The 27,264-nt window shown below is 28.0% G+C and overlaps 1 protein-coding gene across 29 annotated transcripts in view; it reads left to right on the top strand.

Annotated features, from left to right (window-relative positions):
- LOC145287978 (muscleblind-like protein 1) overlaps positions 1 to 27,264 on the top strand; it is a 200,651-nt gene that overhangs the window by 140,121 nt on the left and 33,266 nt on the right. For 9 of the 29 annotated variants that reach the window (XR_013869243.1, XR_013869248.1, XR_013869247.1 and 6 more), the window contains 3 exons: positions 14,829 to 15,005; positions 22,831 to 22,866; positions 24,446 to 24,640. Coding sequence is in view for 19 of the 29 variants with exons in the window: in XM_080135964.1 (XP_079992090.1) it covers positions 14,829 to 15,005; positions 22,831 to 22,866; positions 24,446 to 24,640 (408 nt within the window). In the remaining 10 variants the exon portion in view is untranslated. Of the gene's footprint in view, positions 1 to 14,828; positions 15,006 to 16,250; positions 16,272 to 20,595; positions 20,662 to 22,830; positions 22,867 to 24,445; positions 24,641 to 27,264 lie in introns of all 29 variants that reach the window. The other 20 variants (XR_013869246.1, XR_013869245.1, XR_013869239.1 and 17 more) reach the window with 6 other exon arrangements.

The following is a 27,264-nucleotide window of genomic DNA, read 5'->3' as shown; positions in this document are numbered from 1 at the left end:
ACATTTTAAACATTTAAAAAATCTACATTTTAAACATTTAAAAAATCTACATTTTAAACATTTAAAAAAATCTACATTGATTTACAATGTCTTAAACTCAACAGTTGATGCGATTATTGTCTATAGAAATTCAAACTTAGAATTTTATTTCTTTTTATAATTTATATCTATTTATATATTTTTTTATTTATTATTTATTAAAAAAAAAATGGATGAAATTTCAAGACATCTTAAGAATTATCCATTGGTGAAACAAAAAATGACTCGCATGAATACTTAAAATTCTTTTTATATTTCTTTCTATTAATTTTACAGTCAAAATAATTGTTAAAACTATTTAAAAAAGCAGCTTAAAATCATTCGAGTCATACACATTCAGTTTCATTAATTTATGTTTTTGATTAGTTTTAATTTTCAAATTTCTTAGATGGTCCAAGAGTGTGTCAAGGTTATGGAACCCATCCTTGGACAACTAGTCATCTTATATATAAACTAAAGTTGATTTTTTTTTCTTGTACTTTGTGATTAAAACTCTTTTTTTTTTTTTTTTTTACTACAATTTTTTTTTACTAAAATAAATGTTTTATTTGGTATAAAATACTAAATATTAGTTCATGTTTAAAACATTGCATTTTCAATCAATTTATAAAATTTTTTTATGATTTTAAAACTTTTTAATCTTGATCTATTTTTTTATATTTTTATTAGTCATAACATGAATAGATAAAGGTGGAAAAACTCTTACCCTCATAGTTGGGTATTGGTTTAATAACATATTTTTTCAGTATTCACTTCCAATAAATATGTCTTGATTGCTCATTTTGGCCTTCTTTCGCTTCCTTTGTCTTTGACTAACCAACATTTAACTCTAAAGCGAACGTGTGGGGAGGGGGAAAAAGCAAAAGAAAAAAACTAGTCAGTTTGGTTTATATACTTGATTTTTATACCTTTTTTTTGTAATCTATGTAATTTATAAAAATTATGATCATGACCAATGCTAGGTAGTACTGCTTGTAAATCATAATGCAAATGAATTGTAACCTGCACCCCCACCTCACACATACTCTCAATAATTGCATTTAGAAATGTAGATGTAACTACAACAAATTTACATCAACCTCCAAAAATAAACTTGAGATTTTTTTGTAACTTTTATTTATTTTTGGATTTAAAGAACATTTCTCTTCAATTGTCTGCCCTTTTAAGTAAAGATAAAGAAAGTTGTGTTTTCTGCCAGTGTACTCTGAATAAATATTTTGATTAAACTTCAATAAATAGGTAAGCTTTTTCTCTGAATAAATGTTGAAATAAAAGTATTTTTTAATTTCATATTTAAAATCTTTGCCATTTGTGTTCTTTCCCTATATTCTTCCTGGTTATAAGACTATTTATCTATTTTTAAACTGTATGCCACCCCCCTTCATCCTTTTGAAGAAGTGGTTTTAGGGGTTGATGGGCATCTTTCAGTTTTTTAGTTTAGGTATTTGATCTTTTGTCCACTGTGTAACTCTGATTAGCCTTGACTCTTCAAGCTTACATTTTATTCAAATAACACAACTTTACAGTTTGGGAAATTTTAAATTTAGCTCCCCACCCTTTTTTTTTTTTTTAATAAATTACCATTCTTTACATTTTAATAAATTAATGGTTAAGTTTTTTAAGGCTTGTCTGAAATGAAAGAAAAAATTGCTTTTTTATTTCGATAAAAAGTTTTTAAAATTAAAAATATATATTTTTTTATTATAAATTCATTTATTCGATTTTGAAGTTGAGTAAGTTTAGTTTTTGTTTTTTTGTGTCAAAAATATTTTTGGGTTTTAATGTGTAAGATAACATTCTGTGGTCATTATTGAAGCTCTCAACTTCTATAAGTTGGAAGGCTCACACTTTCCCAGTGAGCCTGGATTAGCGTAAATTCAAATAATATGTATTGGCATCTATTAGTGACCTAATTTAATATTGGTATTATTTTAAGATCAAAATAAGAATTGTTGTTGAAATAACATTATTTTAGAATCTTATTTAAAAATTGTTCTTATTGAGTTTAAAGGTAACTTTTTTTATTTGATCAGTTACATTTTTGTATAAAATGTTATGCAACTGAATACTGTTTGTAGTAATAATGTTCGCCAGGTTGTGGACACCATGAATATCATCGCTTGTATTTTTAAATATATGCCACAATCTCATTCAAATTTAAATATTTCAGATTTGCACAATTCTGAGCAAGATTCTCGCAATGTTATCACTTGTATTTTCAAATATTGTAATATATAATGGAAGCAAGATTGCTTTCAATTAGTATTATGTATTAGATGTTTCTTATTATTCTCATTGACAAATTTTTGTTTAGAAAATGTAAACATTTTTTTGAACAAATAAAATGATTTCACAAAATTTACTAGCATGAAACCGAAATTTTAAATACTAGACATTCCACTGTTTCTTTTTAAATACTAGACATTCCACTGTTTCTTTTTGAATACTAGACATTCCACTGTTTCTTTTTGAATACTAGACATTCCACTGTTTCTTTTTGAATACTAGACATTCCACTGTTTCTTTTTGAATACTAGACATTCCACTGTTTCTTTATAAATACTAGACATTCTACTGTTTCTTTTTAAATACTAGACATTCCACTGTTTCTTTTTAAATACTAGACATTTCACTGTTTCTTTTTTTTCTTTTTAAATACTAGACATTTCAAGTTTCTTGTAAACACTGGGCAAAAACTTTCACATTTATTTATATTAATAGATAAATATGAATATTTTGGAAATTCTAAAAAAAGTTATTTATCTTTTAAAAAACAAATAAATGAATAGAAAGAAGAAATCAATTTGCTTGAGAAGTGATGCTTGTGGGGTAGATCTTTTAAGAACAATACAAAGAAAATTTGGCTTTGTGAGAGAAAGAGATAGGGAATGAAAGGGGAGCACTCACCCCCTCTCCTTATAAACTCTTATATATTGTTATGTATTCCTTTCTACCTAGTCGGCATTAAATAACCCAAAAAGGGTTGATATGCCGTAAAACAAAAACAACCAACCATCCTTTCTACCTAGATAAAGTAGATAAGTTTTATTTAAATTACTTTGACTTTTCTTGAAAATAACTGAACATAAGAAAGTAAATTATTCTTTATTTTTATTTATTAACTTTAATTAATTTCTGTTAATATCAGCAAAGCTATTGCATATATATGAGAGAAATAAAACAATAAAATTACAAATGGGTAACACCAAGCATTAATTTAATACAGATTGTTTAAAAAATAGATATGCAGATTAGGATTCAAATTATTGTTTAAGGATCTTTCATCAATACTATATATATATATATATATATATATACACTTCAGAATAAAATTATCCAGCAATCAACTGGTATGGAAACCTGTGATTATAAGATTTACAAGATATTACTGGCAGTAATATTTTATAATTATTATCCCACCTAAATAAGAATTGCTCGATATGCAAGATCTTTTTCTTTAACTTCCCTTACTCTATGACTTTTTTAATTACTCAATCAATTTTTAATTGTGATTTTCCATGTCTCACTGACTTTAGCAAATAAGGTGTAAACCATTATAACTATTTGCTAATATTTTCTCCTCTGAAGAGATGGTGGACATCGAAATCCTATAGGATAAGGAGTTAAAATATTTCTTATGTATTCTTTGTCTTACATAGAATAATAAAAATATTTTGATCTGAAACTCAAACATTTCATGTCATAAATTTCATGGCTCTAGTCTTGGAGAAGCTCTTTCTTATCACAAGCTTCTGGGACTGACATTCACTCCTGATCTGAAATGGAACACATACATCAAATCTGTTGCAAGGTCACTGGAAAGATAGTTGGATCATTTACCGTTCCAGTATGTCACTGCTGATGCAATCCTCTATCTGTATAAGAACCAGGTATGTCCTACAATGGAGTACTGTTGCCACATCTGAACAAGAGCTGCTCAGTGTGCCCTATCTTGTCTTGAGTTCAAAACCGGCTTCGAAACCTAGTAGGCGATGCCCTTTTCTTCTTTGCAACCTCTTTCACAAAGAAAAGAGGTTGCGAGCCTGTCTTTACTCTATCGCTATTTTCATGGTTAGCGCTCATCTGAACTCCCCTATGGTCTCCCCTTGCTAAACTTTCACAAAAAACACTCGACTAGCCAAAACCACTATATATGATTTTCCCCACTCTCTATCCATGCATAAATGTAAACACAGATTCCATGAAAAAAGCTTCTTTCCCAGAACTGCTCACCTTTGAAACACTGTTCCGCTGGCATGCTTCCCTGCTAAATGCAACATGGTTGCCTTTAAATCTAATGTAAACAAGTTACTGTTAAGTCGTCCTCATAAATAATCAAATTCCACCCAATTTACATCATTAACGATTACTTCAATACCACCTTACTCCATTAACCCTTATCCTCAAGTAGCCTTTGGGCCTTGATAAGTGGTGATCCTCAAGTAAAAAGAAAGAAAAGGTTCCAGTTTATGGTTAAAATTGGTGCTGCTTCAAATTGTAGACCAAGGATATAGATAAAAAAATCTCGGTAATAAAAGATGGAGAATGAAAACTGCTATTTTTAGTACAAAAAAATTGTGTCCTTCTAGATTTCAAGTATCCAATCCCTTTGTTCCTAAATCTCATTTTTCTATATTACTTTCTTTTTCTTTATAAACTCTTATATGTTCAATGAAAAACTTTGTATAAAGGAAAAATTATTTAAAATTTGGTTACAAAATGTTTGGCCTGAAGATGCTGCTCTAAAGGAGTGGCATCAGAAATATATATGCACATCTGTAGCCAATAATGTTTGTATAAATAAACATACTATAATTACACTGTTCTTGTTATTGAGTACTTTTTGATAAACACTAGAGTTTCAGTGGATTTACATGTAAGAAACTAAGTGATAAAATCGTATATAATATATTAAATGTTATGTTATTGATTTAAATAACACTAATCCATTTTGATGGTAAACAGTAATAAAAAAACTTTTGCATTCATTTAAATTACGGAAACATAAAAGCATCTTAATAACTTAAGATTTTCTAAAGAAAATCGTAAAAATCTTGGCTAAATTAAATGAGTGATAGTCACTTAGAAGAAAATCTCACTTTACCTTTCATATTAGGCTAGCGGGGGTACCTGGCGTTGCCTGGGTAAGGAGAGAGGGTGTAGTAAGGAGTCAGTATAACCAGAAAAAAGTAGACACTGCCTGGGTGGAAAGAGGTGAGAAAAACCAAAAAACAAAAAGAAGTTTACATGGACGGTAAAATAATTCAGTTTTTGTTTTAAAAGGAAAAAAATCCTATTACGTAAGCCTTGAAATAATAATAATAATAATAATAATAATAATAATAATAATAATAATAAAAAAAAAAGGAGTAGGCAGTTGTGTCAAAAGTTTTTGTGACACACACACACACACACACACACACACACACTTTGCCGTTTATATATATATATAGACTAACTGGGTACCCGGCATTGCCCGGGTATGTGCAGGTGTATTAAGGACTCCCGAGGGAGGAGGGGGTGAAGAGAGGTGTTAAAAAAAAAGTGGTAGAGTCACGGGGTTCCCCAGCGTTGCCTGGATTTGAGTAAGGAACGCGGGAGGGGGGGGTTTAAAAATAGTAGGTAGGCAGGCTTGAACCCGTAGCATGAAGGAAAAAAAAACAAAAAAAGTGACGTCTTTGCCGATGTCTCCACAGTCCAACCAGAAGTTCGGAACGTTGAAATTAAGTGAAGTCAATCCAACCGATACGATGACTTGCAAAAATGGCGACTCAAAACCGACCACATTTAACAAGTAAATTTTAAGTGTTATATTTATTTTATAATCTGAAAATTTGTTTCTTAATGATCGGATGAAGATTCTTTCAGCAAAGAATTTCTACATTCAGTTTTTGTTCAGCAAAAAGATGTATTTGAAAAAATGTTTAGTTATTGAGTTTTTTATGCAGTAAAATCGTTCCGTTACTTTGTTTTTATTTATTGGTCCCCGGGACAAAATTCACCCTTATCTGTTCATTCGTTCGTCTGTTCGCACTTTTCTCAATAACTATGCCTTGGAATTTTTTGAAATTTTGCACAAACATTAAACATGATATGAGTAAAAAAAGTAACAGGACAGAGTTTCCGAGAAAACTTCAGTTGCCCCCCTAGGGGTGCCTTTAAGGCTAAGATGGCTAAAATTGACACTTTTGTGCTTATCAAAAAAAATTGATGCCTTCGATTTTTATAAAACTTTTTGAAAAGTTGTAACTAACTGATTTCTATATAATTTTGTTTATCTATACTTCGCAATAACTCTTGGGTATGCTCCAGGGGCTCTTAAAACACTCTATTTTTGGGACTATTTTACCATATTTGTCAAAAATTTTCTGTGTATGTCTATTTAGCAGTTTTGCAAGGTGCTGAACTCAAATTTAATATGTTAAGGCCTTGTGGACTTTTAGGGCTGAATGGAGGGGGGGGTCAAATGATGGACTTGGTCATTTCTTTTTTTGCATGGTGCAGAACTCAAATTTACATATGTTAAGGCCTAAAACTGCACCGTTTGTTCATTTTCACCAAGATTTGACGTCCCCTGGGAACTTTTGGGACTAAATGGGGGGAGGGAGGGGCAAATGCTGAACTTAGTAATTTTTTTTTTTATGCTCTGTTCAGTGTGCACTCATGGGGACCATGCATGCTTCACTTGTTTTAATTTAATTTTTTTACTAGTATATTGTCAAAATATATGCCATTGAAAATGCTTTTGATTTTCAGTAAAATTAACCCTTCTCTAAAACTTGAATAGATCACTTTTTTTCACAATTCTATTTTCTAATCTGATAATTTGGTGTTTAATCTATATAGTAATTTAAAGATTGAAGAAGTTAAATACCACAATTTGAAATCTTTGGGATAAATTATATCAACTTGAAGAGTTCCATTTTATTTTAAACTGACACACACACATTGGACAGGTCTGAAAAAAATCAAAAGATTTTAACAAAATATTGTTGTTTAATCTATAATTCCAAACACTTTTAGAAGAGTAAAATAAATCACAGAATTCAACACAAAATGCAATTCCAGTTTGGAGAGTGGGAATTTGCTTTTATACTGAAAAGATTTGTCAAATAGTTGCCAATTTAAATTTGTCTAGAAAAAAATAAATTCAAACTTATATTCGTTACAATTAAAAATGATATGACAAGCAAAAATATGTTTGTAAAAAGACTTCAAGTTAATCAGTGTCTACTCCAGGCAGAGCAATGTCGACTTTGACGAAAGAGATGAGTGTTGCAGTAGTGACTATGAACAAAAAAAAAACACTCCTCATACAAGAATTGTAATGGTCAACTTCTCTGTGCAAACGTTAAAGAGAACTGCTTTATGAAAACCAAGAAACACTTTCAGTTGAACCTGGGATTCTCTGAGTTTTCTCGGGTGAGAAAGAATTCTGCCAGGATCAGTTGTGCAATGTACAATTGGCTAGCCTACAGTTTTACACCAAGTCTTAAGCATCATAAAGATAAAGTTTCCCCAGACTGTGTGTCCATGTAATGCTATTCCACATGTTAAAAATTGAACTCTGACTTAATTCAAATGGGTATATTGTTGTCCACCTCTAAATGCTCAGTGAAGAGGGCGGTTGCAAAAGGCCAGATGTGTGACGGCAAGACTCGGCTTGATATCACATGTCCAGGAAACGCTAGATGTGGTCGTCTGAGAACTCCCATGACTTCACCAGTCTCAACATCTGTCCTCCCTTCTCTAACTTGCCTGATTGTAAACCCATAGATTATTATGTATAGATCATATCGAAAGGCACTAACTGCTACCTGCAACAAAAAAGACCAGCTAATTGTCAGGTTTATGCTAGTGTTCAGGTGTTTCTTGAAGGACATTGCTCCAGGTTTAAGTTCTGCAGTGGTGGAGCCACAAGTTGGCTTCTTCAAGTGAGCTCTATTCAACAAATGATTCTCATGGAGATGCAGTTAGAATTTTGAGAATTATTAAAAAAAAAAAGCACTTTTTCCTTTACTTTCTAGAAAGTGTCAATTTATCCGAAGCACCATCTACTTGTTCATACTTGTTCATACAAGATTTCTTTTTAAATATAAATTTCTTTTTATAGAATCATAACTATATTAAAATTTCATACAAAAAGAATTTTCATTTCATCTTAAATTATACTATTAGTATATTTTGTTAAACATTAATGAACCCTGAAAAGTGTAGATTACCTAGAGTCAGCACTGCTAGAAAGAATATGTTGAGTTTTTTTGTTTTTAAATAAGTATATACCATTGATAAAAAACATAATAAAATGGAATAATAGAAAATATGCTTTTGTGAATGGCAGAAATCTTACTGGAATCAAATGATAATACATTGTAATTTTATAGCAGTCAACATGTATGGATTTATTTTATTTTGAGGTGGGGTACATACACGTCTAGCACACATTCTTTGGCTTACATTTATATGTCCCAGCATCCCTGCAAACTACTTCCCCCTCAAAATAAGATATGTTGATTCTTGAGTACTATAATCTAACTTAATGTCAACACAAAAGGTTGCTAACAAAAATATGCTTTGATATGTTCAAATAAATGGTTTGAGGCTTCACACTGATAATAGTAGTTTACTCCAAAATTCAAACCTGATTGAAAATTAATATCTACTATTATTAAAGTGACACATTTTTCTATTTCTTTGTCATGACACTGATTCCTTATGTCAAACAAAAAACATATCTATGACAGCACTTGAAAAAACACTGATGACCAAGATCTTTCTGTCTCTTTCTCTTCAGACTTTGAGAATGTGGTACAATGGAGGAAAGAGTCGCTTGTCATGTTTAACTCCTCCAAAACTAGACATTTCTCTTTTCACATCAACGTTTGGATCCTCATTGTTTCCTTCTTGAAATGAATGGCTGTCTCTGTAATGAAGCCCCCTTGCTGGATAAACATAGTTGGATTGGTTATTCTATTGCTACAGAAAGAACCTCACTCCTGTAGCCAGATCCATCCTGATATTGAGTACTATGAAGGTTTCATTTGGAGCACTCTTTCTTGACAAAAACTGCCTTCGCAATCTAGTGGGGAATGATCTCTTCTCTGTAACTTCTTCCATACAGAAGAGATATTGCTAGCCTCTACTAAATCTTTATGTTCATGGTAGGTGGTTTACTGAGCTCCAATCCTTGTAAAACATTCAAAGAAAAAAACAGACTGGCTGCAACTATAACAGAGAACATTCCTTTCTCTCTTTCTCTGTTCTAAAAACAAAGTTTCTTTACTAGAATATTTTGTCTGTGGAACAAAATATCATAAAACGTCTTCCCAGACGACAACATAGTTGTCTTCAGGTCTAATCTACCCATTTGTCTGATTGTTTCCAATCCTTATCGTCTAACTGTTAATCTCTTTAACCTCTATCCTCAAATGTCTATCGGGCATTACAAAATGGTGACACTTTTGCCCCCCCCCCCCCATCCAACTGAAAAGAATCATTTCTTTCTTTCTTGAATCTCTTTCTAAAACAGAATTGCAAATTGTCTTGATTTTTAATAAATCCACCTTCAAGTTCCTAATGAAAATGTCGGCTTTTAAGAAATATCCTCTTGTTAATATATGAAATATGTAAAATAATGATACATCAATAAAATGTATTCAAATGTTAATATTTCATTCGGTTATAAAAATTCATAGAGATAAATAAAAATGGTAAGAAAAAAAAATTAATTTTAATAAATAATCTATTTAGCCAAACACTGTTATAACATCACATAAATTTTCAACCAAAAGTGACTAAAAAATAATGCAACTTCTGAAGACATTATATCATCCAAAAATTGTAAATAAAAAAAAACTGCATTGTTTTGTTTTCTGTCCTTTTTATAATTAAGATTCAACAATGCTTATTTACACACCATTCAACAATTTACATACTCTCTCTCTCTCTCTCTCTCTCTCTCTCTCTCTCTCTAATTAATTAAAAAAAAAATACTGATTTTAATTTTAATATTTATTTGACCTGGCAAGAACTCTTTGTGTGTTTCAACCCACAAACCCTTGAAGAAAATTTTCATATTAGCATACTGTTGCCAACCTCTGTTTTTGATGAGCATGCAACCTTTTTTTATCCTTTTAGAAAATTAAAACAAAATTCTTTTGCAATCAAGAAAGTAACAATGACAACATCTTTGAAATTTAGATTAATTTTCTGGTAGAAACTGAATGAAATGTGTACAATTCCCATAAAGTACATAGCTTCAATTAAAATGCAATAACTTATGGATATTTTATTTAACTAAAGAAACCTTCATCAAAATTAATTTTAATGCAATTGAAAAAATGATATTAAAAAAGGAATGAAAAAGTTCTATTTATATTAAGTTATGTTATGTACAGGATATACTCCTAAAATTAACTGCTAGACTTAAGGGGGAGTAATGTTTAGTTTAATTTAGTTTAATCCAAAGGGGCAAAAAGAGGGTGGAAACCGTTTTGGAAATTCAGATACCTTTGATTTGTTTAAAAAATTTAATATTTTTCAAACTTCAGTTTCTTTTGAGTATTTAATTTTTTTTAATACAGGCACAATCGCTTATTTGAAAATCCAAATATTTCAGATTTGCATTAAATTTGATCACGATTCAGTAAATTAAACATGGCTTTCCTGAATTTTAATTTCTTTTCAAGACAATGATAATGGATTTTGATCAAAATTGGAATAAAGATTCTAAACTTAGGGCTAGTAGCATTAATTTTCACAAATGTAAACGCTTAAGGAATTAATTTTGTTGTTTTAGTTTTACTTGTAAGGGCACTGCTGGTCAGAATGTTGCACAAACTACTTTTGACTTGAACGTACAAAAGTTTCTTTCATTTAATAAAGCAGTAAAAATGTACTTCACCAAATGTGCTGTTTCATCACAATGGGTGTGGTTCAAAGAATTTACTCATTTTGGGCGTAACTTCAATCTAAGAATATTTGACAATATTTCATTTTTTCATGAAATTCTGTTATTAAACTAATTGTTTGGAGCCAAAAGAAAGAAGATTTGGCTATTTATTTTTTTATTTATCTTGATATTTTACAAACATTTTTATATTTAATTAAAAGTATAAGATTTAAGCCTTTTCAGATTTCTATGAATTGTGCATAAATTACAATTATCACAATGTTTTAATTTTTTATGGAGTTAATTTTCTTGGTTACTTTTAAGATGATGAACTCTAATGATGAACTCAAAATTAAGATGATGAACTCTAAATGAAACAAAAATGAACTCTAATGATGAACTCAAAATTAAACAAATATTTATAAACAAAAATGTTTATATATATATACTCTAATAAACAAAAATGAACTCTAATGATGAACTCAAAATTAAGATGATGAACTCAAAATTAAAGCAAATAATACATTGTTTTATGAGTGCCTCATAAAATGTTTTGAAGAGAATCGTTATAAGCATTTTAAATGTAATTGTTTCTAAATGAGTTTGCATACGAAATAGAAGTCATTGACTTTAAATTTAAATTCTTTATTTTATTGTATACTTCGAAAAATTTGTGACTGAGCAAGTTTAATTGAAAAATTACCTTTTCCATCTTTTACAAACTAACTACTTACACGGAATTGCCCAGGAGTCTTTTTTGCATACTAATGCCATTTTTTTTCTATAAATAAGTTGTGAAAAGTTAGCTTCAATTATTACATTAAAAAAAAAAATTAAGAGTGAAGTTTTTATTTGGGTTTTCAAATATTTAAAAAAAAATACAAAACTTCACTGTAAAATCTAAAACGTTAGCAAAATTAAATTATCTCTTTAAAATTTGATACAATTCTCAGCACAAGAGTCTAGCCATGATACAAATGATAAACATGATTACTTTAGAAATGCTTATTTGAGTAAATCTGGATATATCTTGAGTATGATATAGTTATCATAGTTACCTCCATATCGAACAGAAACAATTAGATTTTTATAACTAGTTGAACTTGCCGCCATTGTACCAAAGTCATTTTACTTTCATTTTTTTTTTCATTTTTCTTTTTTTAATAGGATTTTGAAGATCAAATGTTATGATTTTGTCATTATATTAATTGAAACATTTTGAAAATCAAATGTTATGATTTGGTCATTATATTAATTGAAACATTTTGAAAATCAAATGTTATGATTTGGCCATTATATTAATTGAAACATTTTGAAAATCAAATGTTATGATTTGGTCATTATATTAATTGAAACATTTTGAAAATCAAATGTTATGATTTGGTCATTATATTAATTGAAACATTTTGAAAATCAAATGTTATGATTTGGCCATTATATTAATTGAAACATTTTGAAAATCAAATGTTATGATTTGGCCATTATATTAATTGAAACATTTTGAAAATCAAATGTTATGATTTGGTCATTATATTAATTGAAACATTTTGAAAATCAAATGTTATGATTTGGTCATTATATTAATTGAAACACATGATTGTAAAACTATAATTAATTTTAATGTTCTTAATCTCTATTTAACAATTATTAAATGTAAATAGCTTTAAAAACTTCTTATAACTATTTGCTAAGATAATTCAGAAATAATATTCTATTCGTCAACTAAATCCTTCCAAAATTAAAATTTTTAATGATCACAATGGTTATTCAGTTTTTAAAAACTATTAAATAACATTAAAATGACAGTTGTTTACTAAGAAATCAAAATCCATTATTGAGGATATAATTTCATAATTAAATTTTCTAAATATGATTTTTGAAAATTTGTTTTATTTTATGCTATTCTTTTTTTTTTATTTAAATAAATACTTAATTAATAGTAAATAAATGATAATCTGCAAGTCACACAAAAGTAAAAAACACTCACATACAGGCACATAATTTTACTAAAATAGAAATAAATCAATACAATGAAATAATTTTCCCAATTCTTTTTTATAAGATATTTTTTATAACATATTTCTAACAATAATTTAAAGGTGAAGATATTTCTGCTTACAAATATCTAAAAATATTGATATTTTTCTTCCAATTATATTTGAGACATACAAAGCAAATAAAATTATCATGTAGAAGACTGTTTTTAATTTGTGCTTATTCTTACCAAATAAATAGTACATTCACAATAAGAAAATTAATGAATCACAGGATTAAATTTGTTTGTTCTTTCAACTATGAAATTTTTAATGAGTTACCTTTATTGTAATATGAATTTAGTGCGTTGCAATCTGTTTTAGGCATGTTGTATTTCCATGTTTCCATGGCTTTACATTTACACAAGACATGTGTCCTATGCTGTGAAAATTATTCAGCATTATTTTATTAACAATAATGGAAATAAGTTTCCGTTATTGTTAATAAAATAATGTTGAATACACCTTAATCCTGCTAACATACCGGTTTTCTCTCATAATCATATATATTTGGGTCTGTGTGTGTATACATAGCTATATATATTTGTATATTGATCATCTAATGATTATGTCAACGTGTGTATAACATTTAAGGGACTGTTCACAAGACAGATTGCAAGACATAAGGGGACAATACCTTCTCATCCGATACCCATTTGGCCAGTTATTCATTCACCAGTTTGAACAATCAGACCTGGAATAAAGATCTTCAACTTCTCAGGAGAAAAAGATTAACATAGCAATCATCAATAAAATAATATTTACATTTCTTTATTCCGGTAGTTCCTTTCTTCTCCAATTTATCCTAGGCTAGCAAGGTTATCTGGTATCGTCCGGCATTGCTTATGCTAGATTTTGCCACATTAAATAATAGTGAGCCCCCTACCAGATGAATAACCATTTAGGAATACTAACTACTACTGTGTTTCATCTTCTCTGGAGATTGCATGTGAATTTGATATTCCTTTAACTTAGCCCAATCAGGGTAAATACCACACAGATATTACCAAATGTAAACGAAAAAAAAAATGCAATAAGATAATTCAGTCAAAAGTCAGGAGATAAAATTAGGCTTAAATTGATGTTTAACAGCAAACTGGGTTTGAGTTTCGTTTTTTTTTTTGTAACATATTAATTGTGAATTGTACACTAAGAACTTTCAATAAATAAGAGCAATTCATCAAATCTGTAAATTCTATTCATGCTATTGAATTTGCTTTACTTAATTTCACTTTATCTACTCACAAGATGGTCATGTCCTATTTATTCACACAAACTATTTAATTCGAAATTCGACCTACATAAAACTAAATATAACACATCATTCTATTACCTCTATAAATGGTCTTGCAAGCATATATTGGACCAATAGTTATTATATATTATGAAATATATACTTTCTTAATATTAATATTGATTGTTAACATTTCTAGAAAAAAGCATTTACTTTTTAAAGCTTTTGGTAACTTATGAAAAAATAAAGCTCATTTTGTGGCATCATCCATTTTTTTTTGATAATTTGTTTTTTATTTATTATTCTTTTCCCTTTTCTCTCTCTCATTAAGACATTTGCCGCCTTCCACTTATGTCACTTGCCTTTTACGAGATTATCCATTTCTCTTAGTGAAAAAGTAAGCGACACCCACAATTTTAGAATGTTCTGATTAAAACATTTGCTAGTTTTATATTTTTCAGTGATATTTACTAGTAATTTTTATTAAACTTTCATCAAACAAAAAGCTTGTGTACTTAATTCCTATTTTGCACAGAGAATAATATCTCATGAACATTAACTTTTTTATATATTTTGGTAATATACTTATAAAAATAAATTATATAATATATAATTTTTTCTCTCTCTACAGGGTAAATGTCAAAGGAAAGACCCTCCATGCAAGTATTTGCATCCTCCACAACATCTACGTGAGCAATTACTTCAAAATGGTAGAAACAACTTAATAATTAAAAACCTTCAGTTGCAGGCAGCACAGGCTGCTGCAGCTGGTCTCCAACCATTGGTGCCTGGAATGATTCCAACAGTTGTGAGTATTAAATACTTCTTGTTTTTCTTAGTCCATTTATTTCTTAATCTGAAACAAGTTATTGATATTTTAGGGCAGAACGTGTGACAAATATTGTCTGACAAAGATGTTTCAATAGGTCTTAAATAGAAATGATATATAAAGTATATTAATTTATTTTACTATAATAGTTATTAAATAGTTGTCATCTTATAAGCCTTATTTCATGAAATATGGTTTCATCATTAGTTTTAGTCACATAAAAAAGGTTTTAGATGGAAGTAAACTGATCTACTTAAATATATTTTATTGAATAACAAAATCACGTAATACATTTAAATTTTACTTTAATTCTACTACAGTTTATGGTTTTAGATATTTACTTCTCATAAGACTGTTGACTTAAGATTATAATATATGTAGCCATTACTAAAAATAAAGTATGACAAAGTTATTAAAACTCCCCTTTTTTGTCTTTAATGACTGCTCCAATTCTGTCAATTTTCCATTTGTAAAAGAAAATGGTCTATTAGCAAAGTAGATTCTCTATTCTTCGCTTCATAATTAAAATATTTGTTTTTAGTCAGTTTTGCTATGTAAATTTATTTATACTGTTGATCATTGGCGCAATAAACATTCCGTCTCTTCTATACTAAATATCTTTCAAGGCACTAGTTGGGTGGACGATTGGTACAAGTAAATAAAAATTATCTTTAAAATTTAAGAATGTCTAGGAGTAAAAATCTGTTTTTCTTGAGCAGAAACATAATATATAATAGCTATAAATATCTCTTTGATAATTTCTGACCATTGCTAGTATTGGATAAAATCACTGAGTACATTTCATTTTAATTAGCTGTCACAACAATTTCATTCTGTAGAATATTAAAAAATGATTTTAACTTCAGTAACATTTTTGAGCTTCTTTCTCAACATAATTTTTCTTTTTTATTTAGTGATTATGAATCCTGTTAATGATTTCTATGTCACAGATTGTTAGATTCATTTGTCACAGAATTTTTAAATCCTGCACTCGTTGCTCTCTCATTTTATGCGTTTCATTATATTGAAAATGAAAATAGAAAAAAAAAAAAAAAAAAGCTTAGCATATTCTTTTTTGTTTCTAGAGCTCATTATTTTCTGATGGAGTTTTCTTTTCTACCCACCTGGCAGCCTGCTATGTTATGCTTCTTTCTCTATTCTATTTAACTGGTTGCTAACAAAAACCTTTTTTTTTTTTTATTATCACTGCATGTTATGACCCAGGCGGGCTTGAATTATGGAAAGGTAGTGTACATTCCTGACCACTTATTTGCTCTAGTTTATTTATTTACACTATATTTTTTCACTTGATTAATGTTGGCTTCACTGCATGCAGTTGCAACAAGTGAGAGAAAGAGAGAATGAGTCTATGTATGTATGTGTGTGTGTGTGTGTGTGTGTGTATATGTATATATATAAATAAAACAAATCAATAAACTTCCAAATTGGGAGAGAACCAAATTAAGTGAACAGATTTTTCAAAAATAAAGTGTTGAACATCTTATAAGACAGACGTGTCTCAATAATAAATGATAATAAAATATACTTTTAATGTTTTGCTGCAGTTGCACTGATCATTAGATGTCCCTCCACTGGTATCAATCAAAAAATAAAACTGGAAGAGGAAATGGTTTTTATAATACATTTGAGCCCAGATTAACTGAAAACATTTATACATACAATCTAATTTATTGCATAGCTTATAAAAAAATAATTAAGAAAATAATTGCTCATTAATAAACAACCTCTTAAAGTTACTGCTATGTACAAAGCAACAGTAAATAATATTAACAAAAATAAATTAACAAAAATACTTGCAATAGTATATAAATAGAAACACTTGCAAGAATAAGCGATCACATGTATAAGCACTGTTTGTTTTTCCAAACTTATTTGTCAATTTATGCCAGTCTGAGGCACTTTTGATGATTGGCGAATCTGTGAAGGTACATTAAAGTGTTAAAGTTAAGCATATTTTATTATTATATATATTTATATATGTATATATATATCTATATTAATATTTATGGTGGAGTTTCATTATATGTTTGTGCCATTTTTTTTATTTTAAAAGGAATGGATTCATAGGCTCTTTTTATTTTCAATACTTGATGCCTTTTATGCCAACCAATTTACACATACAAACACGATATGCAGTATATGACTTTAACATAAATAATTTATATAGTTTAAATAATACAATTATGTTACAAGTAAATATTTAATTAAATTTTGTTTATGTATATGTACAGATTAAACATAATATGTAAAAGTAAATTGATGCATTTGTTTGAAATGTTTTTGTGCCTATGAGTTCTTTCGTTTGCATGTTTTTGGAACTTTGGTTTGTCAATATTTTTTATATAATAATGACTTGTGAATTATGAGTGACAGCATTAGCTCAAATTGCATGCTGCTTCATAAAGTACTTAAAAAATTAATTTAATTAATTTATATAAAAGTACATGGGATTTTTAGATAAAAATTAACCTTTACTCACAAAATTTTAACATGTTATACATAATTATAATTTACTGATAAGTTATATTTGAATTAATATATATTTTTTTCCAAATTCAATATAGATTCCTACGTTTTGCTACAGGAAAATGTAGTCATCACTGTATTGATATTATATTACAAATATGAAAAATAATCACTTTTTTCTGTATACATGAATCTAGTGATGTCACACCAAATATTCTAATACTTAAATCGTTATGAGAAATTGAGCACTTTATATAAAACTATTATTAATCTTTTTTAATGAGTTTAAATTACATCATGTGAAGTGGCCATTTTTTAGCATCCAATATTTTTCATTTTACTTACTAATGGTATTTTGCAAAGAGGTAAAATTCCTAAACTTAATACTAACTTAATTGAAACTCACTATAATAGAAAACTATTCAAAATATTAATTTTATTTTTACTAATGTTGATTTTTATATTGTTTAATTTTGCATTATAGTTCAAAATTGTTTTTTTGATTTGTATGCATATGTGTAATGTATATGTACTGTTTGACTTAATATTCTATTTGCAATTGTTATTTTTAATATTTTTCTAATTATTGTTTTGCATATTATTTTGCTAGAAAATCTTTTCTTCATATTTCTGTTTTACCACATTACAATAATTCTTATTTTATTTAAATTTTTAGCAAGTCATGAATTAAAAAAAATATTGTTGTCCCAAATCCCATTTTTATTTTCCACAACAATGAGAGAAAAATTAAATCTTTGAATTTCATTTACCATTTTCAGTTATTGATAAATACTAATATTAATATTTTCATACTTTTAGAATGTACTAGTATTTGATGATTGTTTTTGTAATTGTTTAAAATATTAGAATAGTTAAAAGATAATGTTCACAAATATTTATCAATGTAAATTTCAAAATACAACAATTCAGATGTTAGAAAATATAAACATAATTTTCAATTATATTTCGAAATAAGTGAAATAGAATTGAAGACGATCTATTTTGCCTTTTCTCCTTATCTATTTTATTGGATATCCAGTTTAGCCCATGGTATCATGTCCGCATATAAAGGTTACATTTTTCCAGGTTTTATCCATTATTGAAACAATTATTATTGAAAGACAGACAATTTTCATGGCTTAATTTAGTCATCAATTTTCATGGCTTATTTAGTCAACAAAAACAAAAAAAAAAAATGTTTTTTTCTCAAAGTAATTCTTTTTTTTTTTTTTTATAAAAGCAGGCTTTTGTACTTTTTCATCTCTAAAATATTGACACTTTTTTCCTTGGCCTTTTGACTAGGATCAAAGTGTAATATCTGTTCTGTATGACACGTTATCTGTTCTATCCTTAGTCAATGATGAAGAAATCTTTCTAGAATGAAGCAATTTTAATTTTTGTCCTAATCCAGAGTGCCTTTTTAAGGTAGCTGGATTTTCCCTGTTAAAAACTGCCTTGTGTCTAACTCTACCCTCATGGGGATATAAATAAATAGTGAGAAGAAATGCAAAATATTGATCTTGTAAAAATTGAGCAAAAAATGTTTGAATAATTTTTAAGTTATTTTAAAGTTTCTAGTTGTGAACATTTCTGTTATGAAACAGTTTGTTGTCATTCCTTGAAATAACATGTTGAAAAAATCAAAAAAATAACTTGTGACTAGTTTTTTATATCGCTTTTTATTTTTCCACAGACTTGTTTAAAATAGTTTTCATAACATTTCCTGATTATTTTTGTATTGAATTAAGACAATTTCACATGCGCATTTCTCGTGTTAACACAAATTTGATTACACATTTTTTATTTACTATTAATTGAAATAAAAATTGCAATAGCATAAAATAACATGTATGTTTAAAAATCTATTTAAGATAATGATTAAATTTCTAATTCAAATTAAACAGAATGCAACTCTGTTTCTTTGCAAACAAGTCAATTTAGTCTTTTGTTAATAGTTAAAAACAAAAATAAAACAATGAATTTTTGGATTCTTTGGAATTTTAAAGGAATTTGGAAGTGTTTAAACTATCTAAGAGAAACTCACTTCTGACTTATTCTTAGCAAATTCTCTTGTATTAAAGGATTGAAAATTTTTAAAGCTATTTACGTCTAATAATTTTGTAGTATTAATATTACCGTAGTTTTATAACAATTTGGTTCAGTTAATAATTTAATGGCCAAATAGTCCCATTATAATCAAATTTAAATTTCATTATCCTATGAAAAAATCAAACAAAGAATGTAAAAAAGAAAAATGATTGTTAAAGGACACGGGGACAATGGCAGCAAATCCAGCTAATTATAAAAATCTACTCGCTTCTACTTGATATGGATGTAATTATGATAATTGTATCATACTCAAGATACATCAAAATTTACTCAAAGAAGCATTTCTAAAATAATCTTATTTATCATTTGTATCATGACCAGACTTTGCTGTCAATTGTATGAAACTTTAAAGGAATGGATAATTTAATGAAAACTTAATTCCTAAATTATTTTTAACTGACCATCTAGCATTACTGGGGTTCTACTAAGAATATAGAAAAGAGTTAAAAAACAAACTATCTAGTTACGTTATTATTAGTAATTTAAGAAGATTACCTTTTGAACCTTCCCCATTAACAGCTTCTCTCATTTATGTGCAAAATTTAGCATATGGTTCAATAAATAGAAAGAAAATCAACAGTAATTGTTTGGCCTAGTTTCAGTGATGACACCCAAATGCACTTGGGCAAAAATGATTTACAAAAGTTAAAAAATATTTAAATAGTCAGCCTCATATTTTTTCATGACTTGCTTGTTTTTATTTTGTTATGAATTAAAAAAAAAATCTATTTAATATTTTTTTTCTTTCTAACTTGCGTTGATAGCTGCTTTTGCAAATAGATTTTCAAGTGCCTTTCATATTGATTGAGTGTGTCCTAGCCTAGCTTTTTGTTTTATGATGCAACCACCTAACCATCTCTCCATGTGATGGAGCGTTTGGCATTTTGTTCACCCACCACCAGCCTAGCTCCGTTCTAACCTCCTGGCACCACTGTGTACTAATTGGTTTGCATGTTTCTTTCTTTTTATTTTGATGTATGAGGCCAGCGGTAAGCCAGTGGCATACCCCACAGTTCTCCCTGGGCAATACCCTGTCCTGGTTAGTGGTAACCACATTCTTTACTTTCTTTGATTGCATACACACGCTTTTGCTGTTTTTTTTTTTAATCATTTTTTTAATCATTTTTTTTTTAATTTTTAAATTTACTTTTTAATTTTTAAATTAAAAAAATCATTGTTACCCTCCTTCCCGTGCCAAGCTTTGTTTCGACCCACTTAAAATGTGTGTCAATGCATGCCTACCATTTAAGTTGAATAATAACATAATCTTTAATTCTCTGGTACAAGGCTATCAAGTTTTTTCTATATCCTCCATTTTTTTTTTCTTAAACAGAAAAGTAAAATATTTAAAAATTATATGAAATGGCATAAAGTGAATCTTTGGCATTCACTTTTAATTAAATTTCTTTATTCTGAAATTAAAAATTATACATTTAATAAAATCGATATTTATTTATCAGCATTTCTAAATAGGAAGCAATGTATAAAGAATACAGTTGTGTTTCCTGATACATTATTATAAAAATGAACAATAAAACTATGAGATTAGATTATTCCTCAATTTAAATTGTGTTAGTGTATGTGATATTAATCTGAAATAATAACTCTATTAATTTTGTAGTTGATGTGTTTTATAAGAATAGAAACCTGCTTCATTTCAATCTAATGTTACCAACGATTGTTATATTTGTGCTTAGTCAATTCTTTGGAAAAATTTTCGTCTTGAAGAATGCCAGCACAATATCTATGAAGAGTAAGCAACCCATTGCTAAACCAATTGTGATTAGCGGGAGTATTTTCTGATATTTTGGAGAAAAGCAGTGTTTGAATATCTGCATGGTCATTTTGTACAGTTTTGATTTATCTGCATCTTATTTCCTCATGTTCAGGAATGGGTACAAAAGAAAGATCTGAATAAAAAAAAAAAAATTATATCTAATATCACAAGTTTTTGATTTTCTAATTGTCAAACTTTTGCGATGAATGAGTTGTTAAAAACTTGTAATTTGGATAGTTAACAAGTTTTAAACATAAATTTATTTTATTTAATTTCACAAATTTCAAAATCCCCCCCCCCCCCCAAAAAAAATGTAATTCATATTTTTTTTCCTGGCTTAAATTGCTGAGCTCAATTTTAATCAGAATTTTTGTCTGCTCTGCCTTTTTATTTTCGGCGCCTTTCAACTTCCTATCATCTGCTTGATTATTTTGCTAATTCTAATCATAGGGGCCATATATTGAGATGCCGTCCATATTATCTCTTATCAGTATTTCTGCTCATCCTACCACCTGTTATCTATAAAAAAAAAAGTTTCTATTAGTTATACATGATAGGTCAATGAGCAAACTTTATTCTTTCATCCAATATCTTGAAGACTGGAGGTAATTAAAAACTTGCCTTGTTACTAAGACTATTATTTTTCTTCAAATTTTTCCCTTACAATGTTATATTTATTTCATTATTTTAGAGAAATATTCATTTTATGTAATTTCGATTTGGGGAAATTCTTTTTGTAATAGTCTATAAAACAAAGATATCTAATAATTATAATAATGAAACTTATATTGTTTTACTTATTTATTGTTTTAAGTAGAAACTATTCATATAATATTTAAAGTGCTTACTCTGATCCAGGGTTTTTTTTGAGAACATAAAACAGCTTTATTAATCCTTTGAAAATAAAGTACAATGATATATAGCAATTTAAACATTTATTTAAGAACATATTTAATAAATAAATATGTATATATTAGTCAGTTTTGTCTGCTGAATAAAAATTTAAAAAGTAATTTGGATATATTTAGTATTAACTTTGAAGTTTGTTATTTATTTCAGCACCTTTCAATCAATTTCATTATTAAATTCTTAATTTTGAGAAAAAAAACTGCTGCTGTGCTTTTTTAATAGAATTGAATTTTCAGTAAAATAATTCTCTTTGCATTATAAATTGTAATCTACAGATGCAATATCTGGTAAATATGGCAGATGAGTGGAAACTTTGCCAACAAGTTGTAATAATTTTTTTCTGATTATCAAAAAAATATAAAATCTAGTTCTTATCTTAATAGAAAATATTATTGCTTTTTGCAAAAATTTTTTTGATAATTTTTATTAATTATTGGCTTTAATTGATCTCATTGTTTGACTCAATCATCTGGTTCTCCAAGACTTTATAGAAGACACTTTTCCATTCCTTTTTATTCACAGCATCAGACTTCTTATATGGATAAAAACTGGACTTTGGTTAGTAGTGATGGATTGTTTTACCTGCATTCTATGTACTTGTAAAGTATCCACTTTTCATTGTCAGTTTTAAAAAGAAAATAGAACATTTTCATTGTTTAAATAGCAAACCAAACATGGAAATACAATCTAGTATGATATTTGTTTTACCAAATTTATTTGAAAACCCCCATAAAATAGCTAAAAACATGAAATTTAAGTGTTCACTATTTCATAATATTTACATAATCTTCATTTTATCTTTTTTTTCTTTTTAAGTATAACAAAATACTATTTCTTTTCTTCTATAAAATATGAAATAATAAGACTTGTATGGCATCCATGAGAATATAATTCAATTAAAACTCAACATTTCTACTTCAATCTTGTGAAAAGCTTGTTTTTTGTGAATAATCCTTTTTTAGTTGCTTTAATTTTAAAGGACACTACTGAAAGATAATTTTAAAAATTCTTGTGTTGAACTTATTTCTAACAAATAATGGACTTTTAATTAATATTCATTTATGGAAGAAGGAAAAAACACTGAGCATTTTATTTTTTAAAGCAAGATCATTCTTTATTTTAAAAATTTCTATTTCTTAAACCAATTCAAAACTCTTTAAAAAGTCAAACTTGATCAGCATAGACCATCAATATGTGATTTATATCTTTACTAGCCATTTCATGAACAGTCTTGAAAAGTATTGATTAAAAACACACTATTATTTCAACAGTTTTATTTAGGCTATCTTTTTTAAAGATAATTCGCTAATTACTTTTCCATATATATATATATATATATATATATATATATATATATATATATATATATATATACACTTTTGAAACTTTTCACTATATATATATATATATATATATATATATATATATATATATATATGGTAGTGAAATGTTTTTGGCAAGTGTCTTGTATTCAATAATTATAAAAATCAAAAATTAGATTTTTTCATAATTGATAGTGTCTATTATTGTATTATTCAAATTATTTCAAAGTTTTATTTTCCACACATTTTAATGCTATTGAAACATAACCTAAAATAATGAAAATTATCCAAAAATATTAAGCATCTAATTATAAAAATTATGTATGATATTAAGCAGGCTTAATTAAATTATTTACATTATATAGGATTACTCATTTAGCTGTCATAAAACCTGCATGCATGTGTGTATGTGTTTTTAAATTTATATTGCTATTAATAGATATGCATTTTATTTTTGAATTGAAATTAAAACATAGTTCTTTCAACATTGAATAGAGACACTAAAAATCTCCAGTTTTACTAATTGTTTTCTTTTGATTGAAATCTTTTCAAATATTCTTATTTTTACTATTTAGAAAATTAACTGCAGATTTTTTGAAAAGAAAAAAAAAAGATGTTTAATTTTACTGATTGTTAAAGTAGATACTATTTCTAAATGAAAGGATATTTTCTAAATTTAAATTACTTTACAAACTTATTCTGTAAATGCCTTAGTAATACTGCCATATACACATACATACACACTCACATATGTAGGTGTGCATGTGTGTGCATGATTTCTGTTTTGCTTTAATTGTTATTTTTTTTCTTGACAGGCCCCTCCATATATTAGTACAGTGCCGACCTCAGCAGTTGCATTTAGCCCCTACTTAAATGCAGCCATTCCTACAGTGCCAGTTGCAGGCACAGGAAATGAAGCAACCGTTGTTTCCACCCAGGTTCCAGGGGTGGTGCAAACAGCAATGCCTGGAACTGCACAACAGAAAGTCACAAGGGCAGACAGATTAGAGGTGAGATTCTATCAACATCTTTAAAAATAATATTGATTTAAATTTTTGTTTCCTTTTACTCTCTTTCATCACTTTCTTTGCCGAATAAAAATTATCTTGATTGCTTTAGCTATAATCTCTGCCTTTGTCCGTGTGGGGTTCACTTTAGTTGGCTAGTTGCAATATTTATAAACACCTATTTTAGAAAGAGTAAGCATACAGTATTCATTTTTTTCTTTCTGACTCTTAATATTTTCTTTTTTATCTTTTCGGTAGAGGAGGAAAAAAAGTAAAAAAAAAAAGAAATCCATTTTAACTTTCATTGTCTTATTACTATTTTGCAATTCTAAATTTTTAATTGATTCTTTATTTTTATAATAAATATGAAAATGACCGGCACAAGAATTTCTAACATTTAATATTTCTCTTGATTTATCTTTGAAGTATTTCTCAAGATCTGATTACCTTTTCATTTTCTAAAGAATGTAGGTTTTATCTTTTCTATTGTTTATGTCTTAATTCTAAAAATAAAATTGGTATTTTATTGCAACTTAACCACTTGTAACAAAACTTAAATTCACAAATTTTCAATGCTTACAGGGCAATTAAATATATATAACTAAAACTGTGGTTCTACAAGGTTCAGGATATAATGAAGCACTTTGCAAAATTCTTCACATTTTATTCATTAATAATTTATTTAATATTTAAAAATAAACACTTAAAGTTTTCCAGAAAGGAAAAATTTACTAAAATGCCTGATAATTCCTTATAGGGATGAAACATGAAAGATTCTGTGTAGCTTTATTACCATATGCTTTCATAACTTATATCTAATTGGGTTGAAGAATGCATATGTGTACTGATTGGTTAGTCATATTCGGTCTTGTAAAAACTGAATGTCTTCTTTATATTGTTCCTATTTACAATGCCTCCCCACGGGACAGAGTTAGGCACCAGGGTCGTTTTTTAATGTGGAGAAAAGGAACAAAAAATAAAAATTGTCTCAGTCGTGAAGGATTTCTCCTCCACTAACAGAGAATAAGAAAGTGAAGTGTAGCATCTGAAGACATGATACTACACTTTGATCTTGACCCTAAGGCCGGTTATGTCTTGTTTATATTGCTATCGATGTACATTTTAGAAAGTGTAATCGTTTTTTAAATTGCACCTACTATTAGAAAATAATTAAAACAAAATCCATAAAACATCTTGGTATGGATTCTTATACACTCATTGTCACACAAGAGTGAAAACCATTAATCCAACCATTAAAATACTTCTTCCAGTAGTTTTGTATCAATTGTTAATTCATGCATCTCTAAACTTTCTTATGTAGGCTGATTTCTATTTGTTGAGGCTCTACATATTTATGTTTCATTCAGTATATACCTCCCCCCACACACACACATCCACACACATTCTTTCTATAAACCAACTTTGAGTTGATTATCAAGTTTGTAATAATTTGTGTCTACAAAAGTAAATTTATTTTAATAAAAGTTTAAGACTTTTTTAGAAAAAAAACAAACATCTTTTAAAATTAAAGTCAAAAAGAATTTATTTTACCCACAAGTCATGATGCTTAAATAGCATATAATAATTTAGTTCAATATGTGCATATTTTCTATGCCCTTCTTTTGATCTTGCTGAAGTGATCAGTCACATTGAGAATCTAGTTGGTACAGTTATCAGGCAGAGATTTCTTATATCTCTAATAGTCACTTTCAAAAATTTTACATTTTAAGACTATATTTCAACAAATTTCCTTTTCACTCTTCCTCAAAAATATTTTATGGAATTAAGGCCCATTTTTATATGAGTGCCGTTATTTACATTTTGAATTAAAAGTCCTGTATAACCTTTCACCTATGACATGGGATAATGTCGTATATGGAAATGCAGCATGAATGAATAGTCATGATGTGTTTGTTGTTCCATTCTACATTTCGACATATCACTTAATGTCATCTGGCTTTGTAGATGTATTCTGGTTGGATTTATATTGTTTTTATCTTGATAGGATGAAAATAAAATTCTCTTGTGTTTCTTTAAGATAAGGTGACCTTCACTCAAAAACAAGATTTTATCCATGTTTCATGCAGTTTAATGAATTTGAAACTGTAAAAGTTTAATGGTCTATAGTGAGGCTGTTTAAATAATCTTTAAACAAACCCCAATCTCAGCTAATATGAAACTGTCATGCAATCAAGATTTATACTTTTTGTGAAGCATGGATTCCCATAACTTTTAGGAAATTACTACAAAATATATTAATCAAATTGTCATCTTTAGCAATGGTGGAAAATTGTTTACCTTTAAAAGAAATTCCTCAGCTAATGTGCACAGCTGTTTATCACAGTGCATATCGTTTTATGTTAATGCAGAGAGAACAGCATTCATTTGCATATAACTGCAAGTTTTGCTCATCTCTAAAAGGGAAGACATTTTATTCATTTTCTAAGTTTTGTTAACCATCATGATGGTTCTTCCTAAAATGACGATCACATGACTTCCAACCTTATATTGACAATGATTAGTCACTTAGGCCTTATATCATCCTGCCTTTCCATAGAGTCACATAGCTTCATTCTAATTCAGTCGTCCTAAACTTAATGACTCTATCAAGTCGATCAGTTCTGAAA

The sequence above is a fragment of the Euprymna scolopes genome, chromosome 11 (assembly GCF_053919585.1).
Source record: "Euprymna scolopes isolate OS-2025 chromosome 11, ASM5391958v1, whole genome shotgun sequence".
NCBI lineage: Eukaryota > Metazoa > Mollusca > Cephalopoda > Sepiida > Sepiolidae > Euprymna > Euprymna scolopes.
The sequence above is the reverse complement of the archived record's forward strand: the minus strand, read 5'-3'. Positions and strand labels throughout refer to the sequence as shown.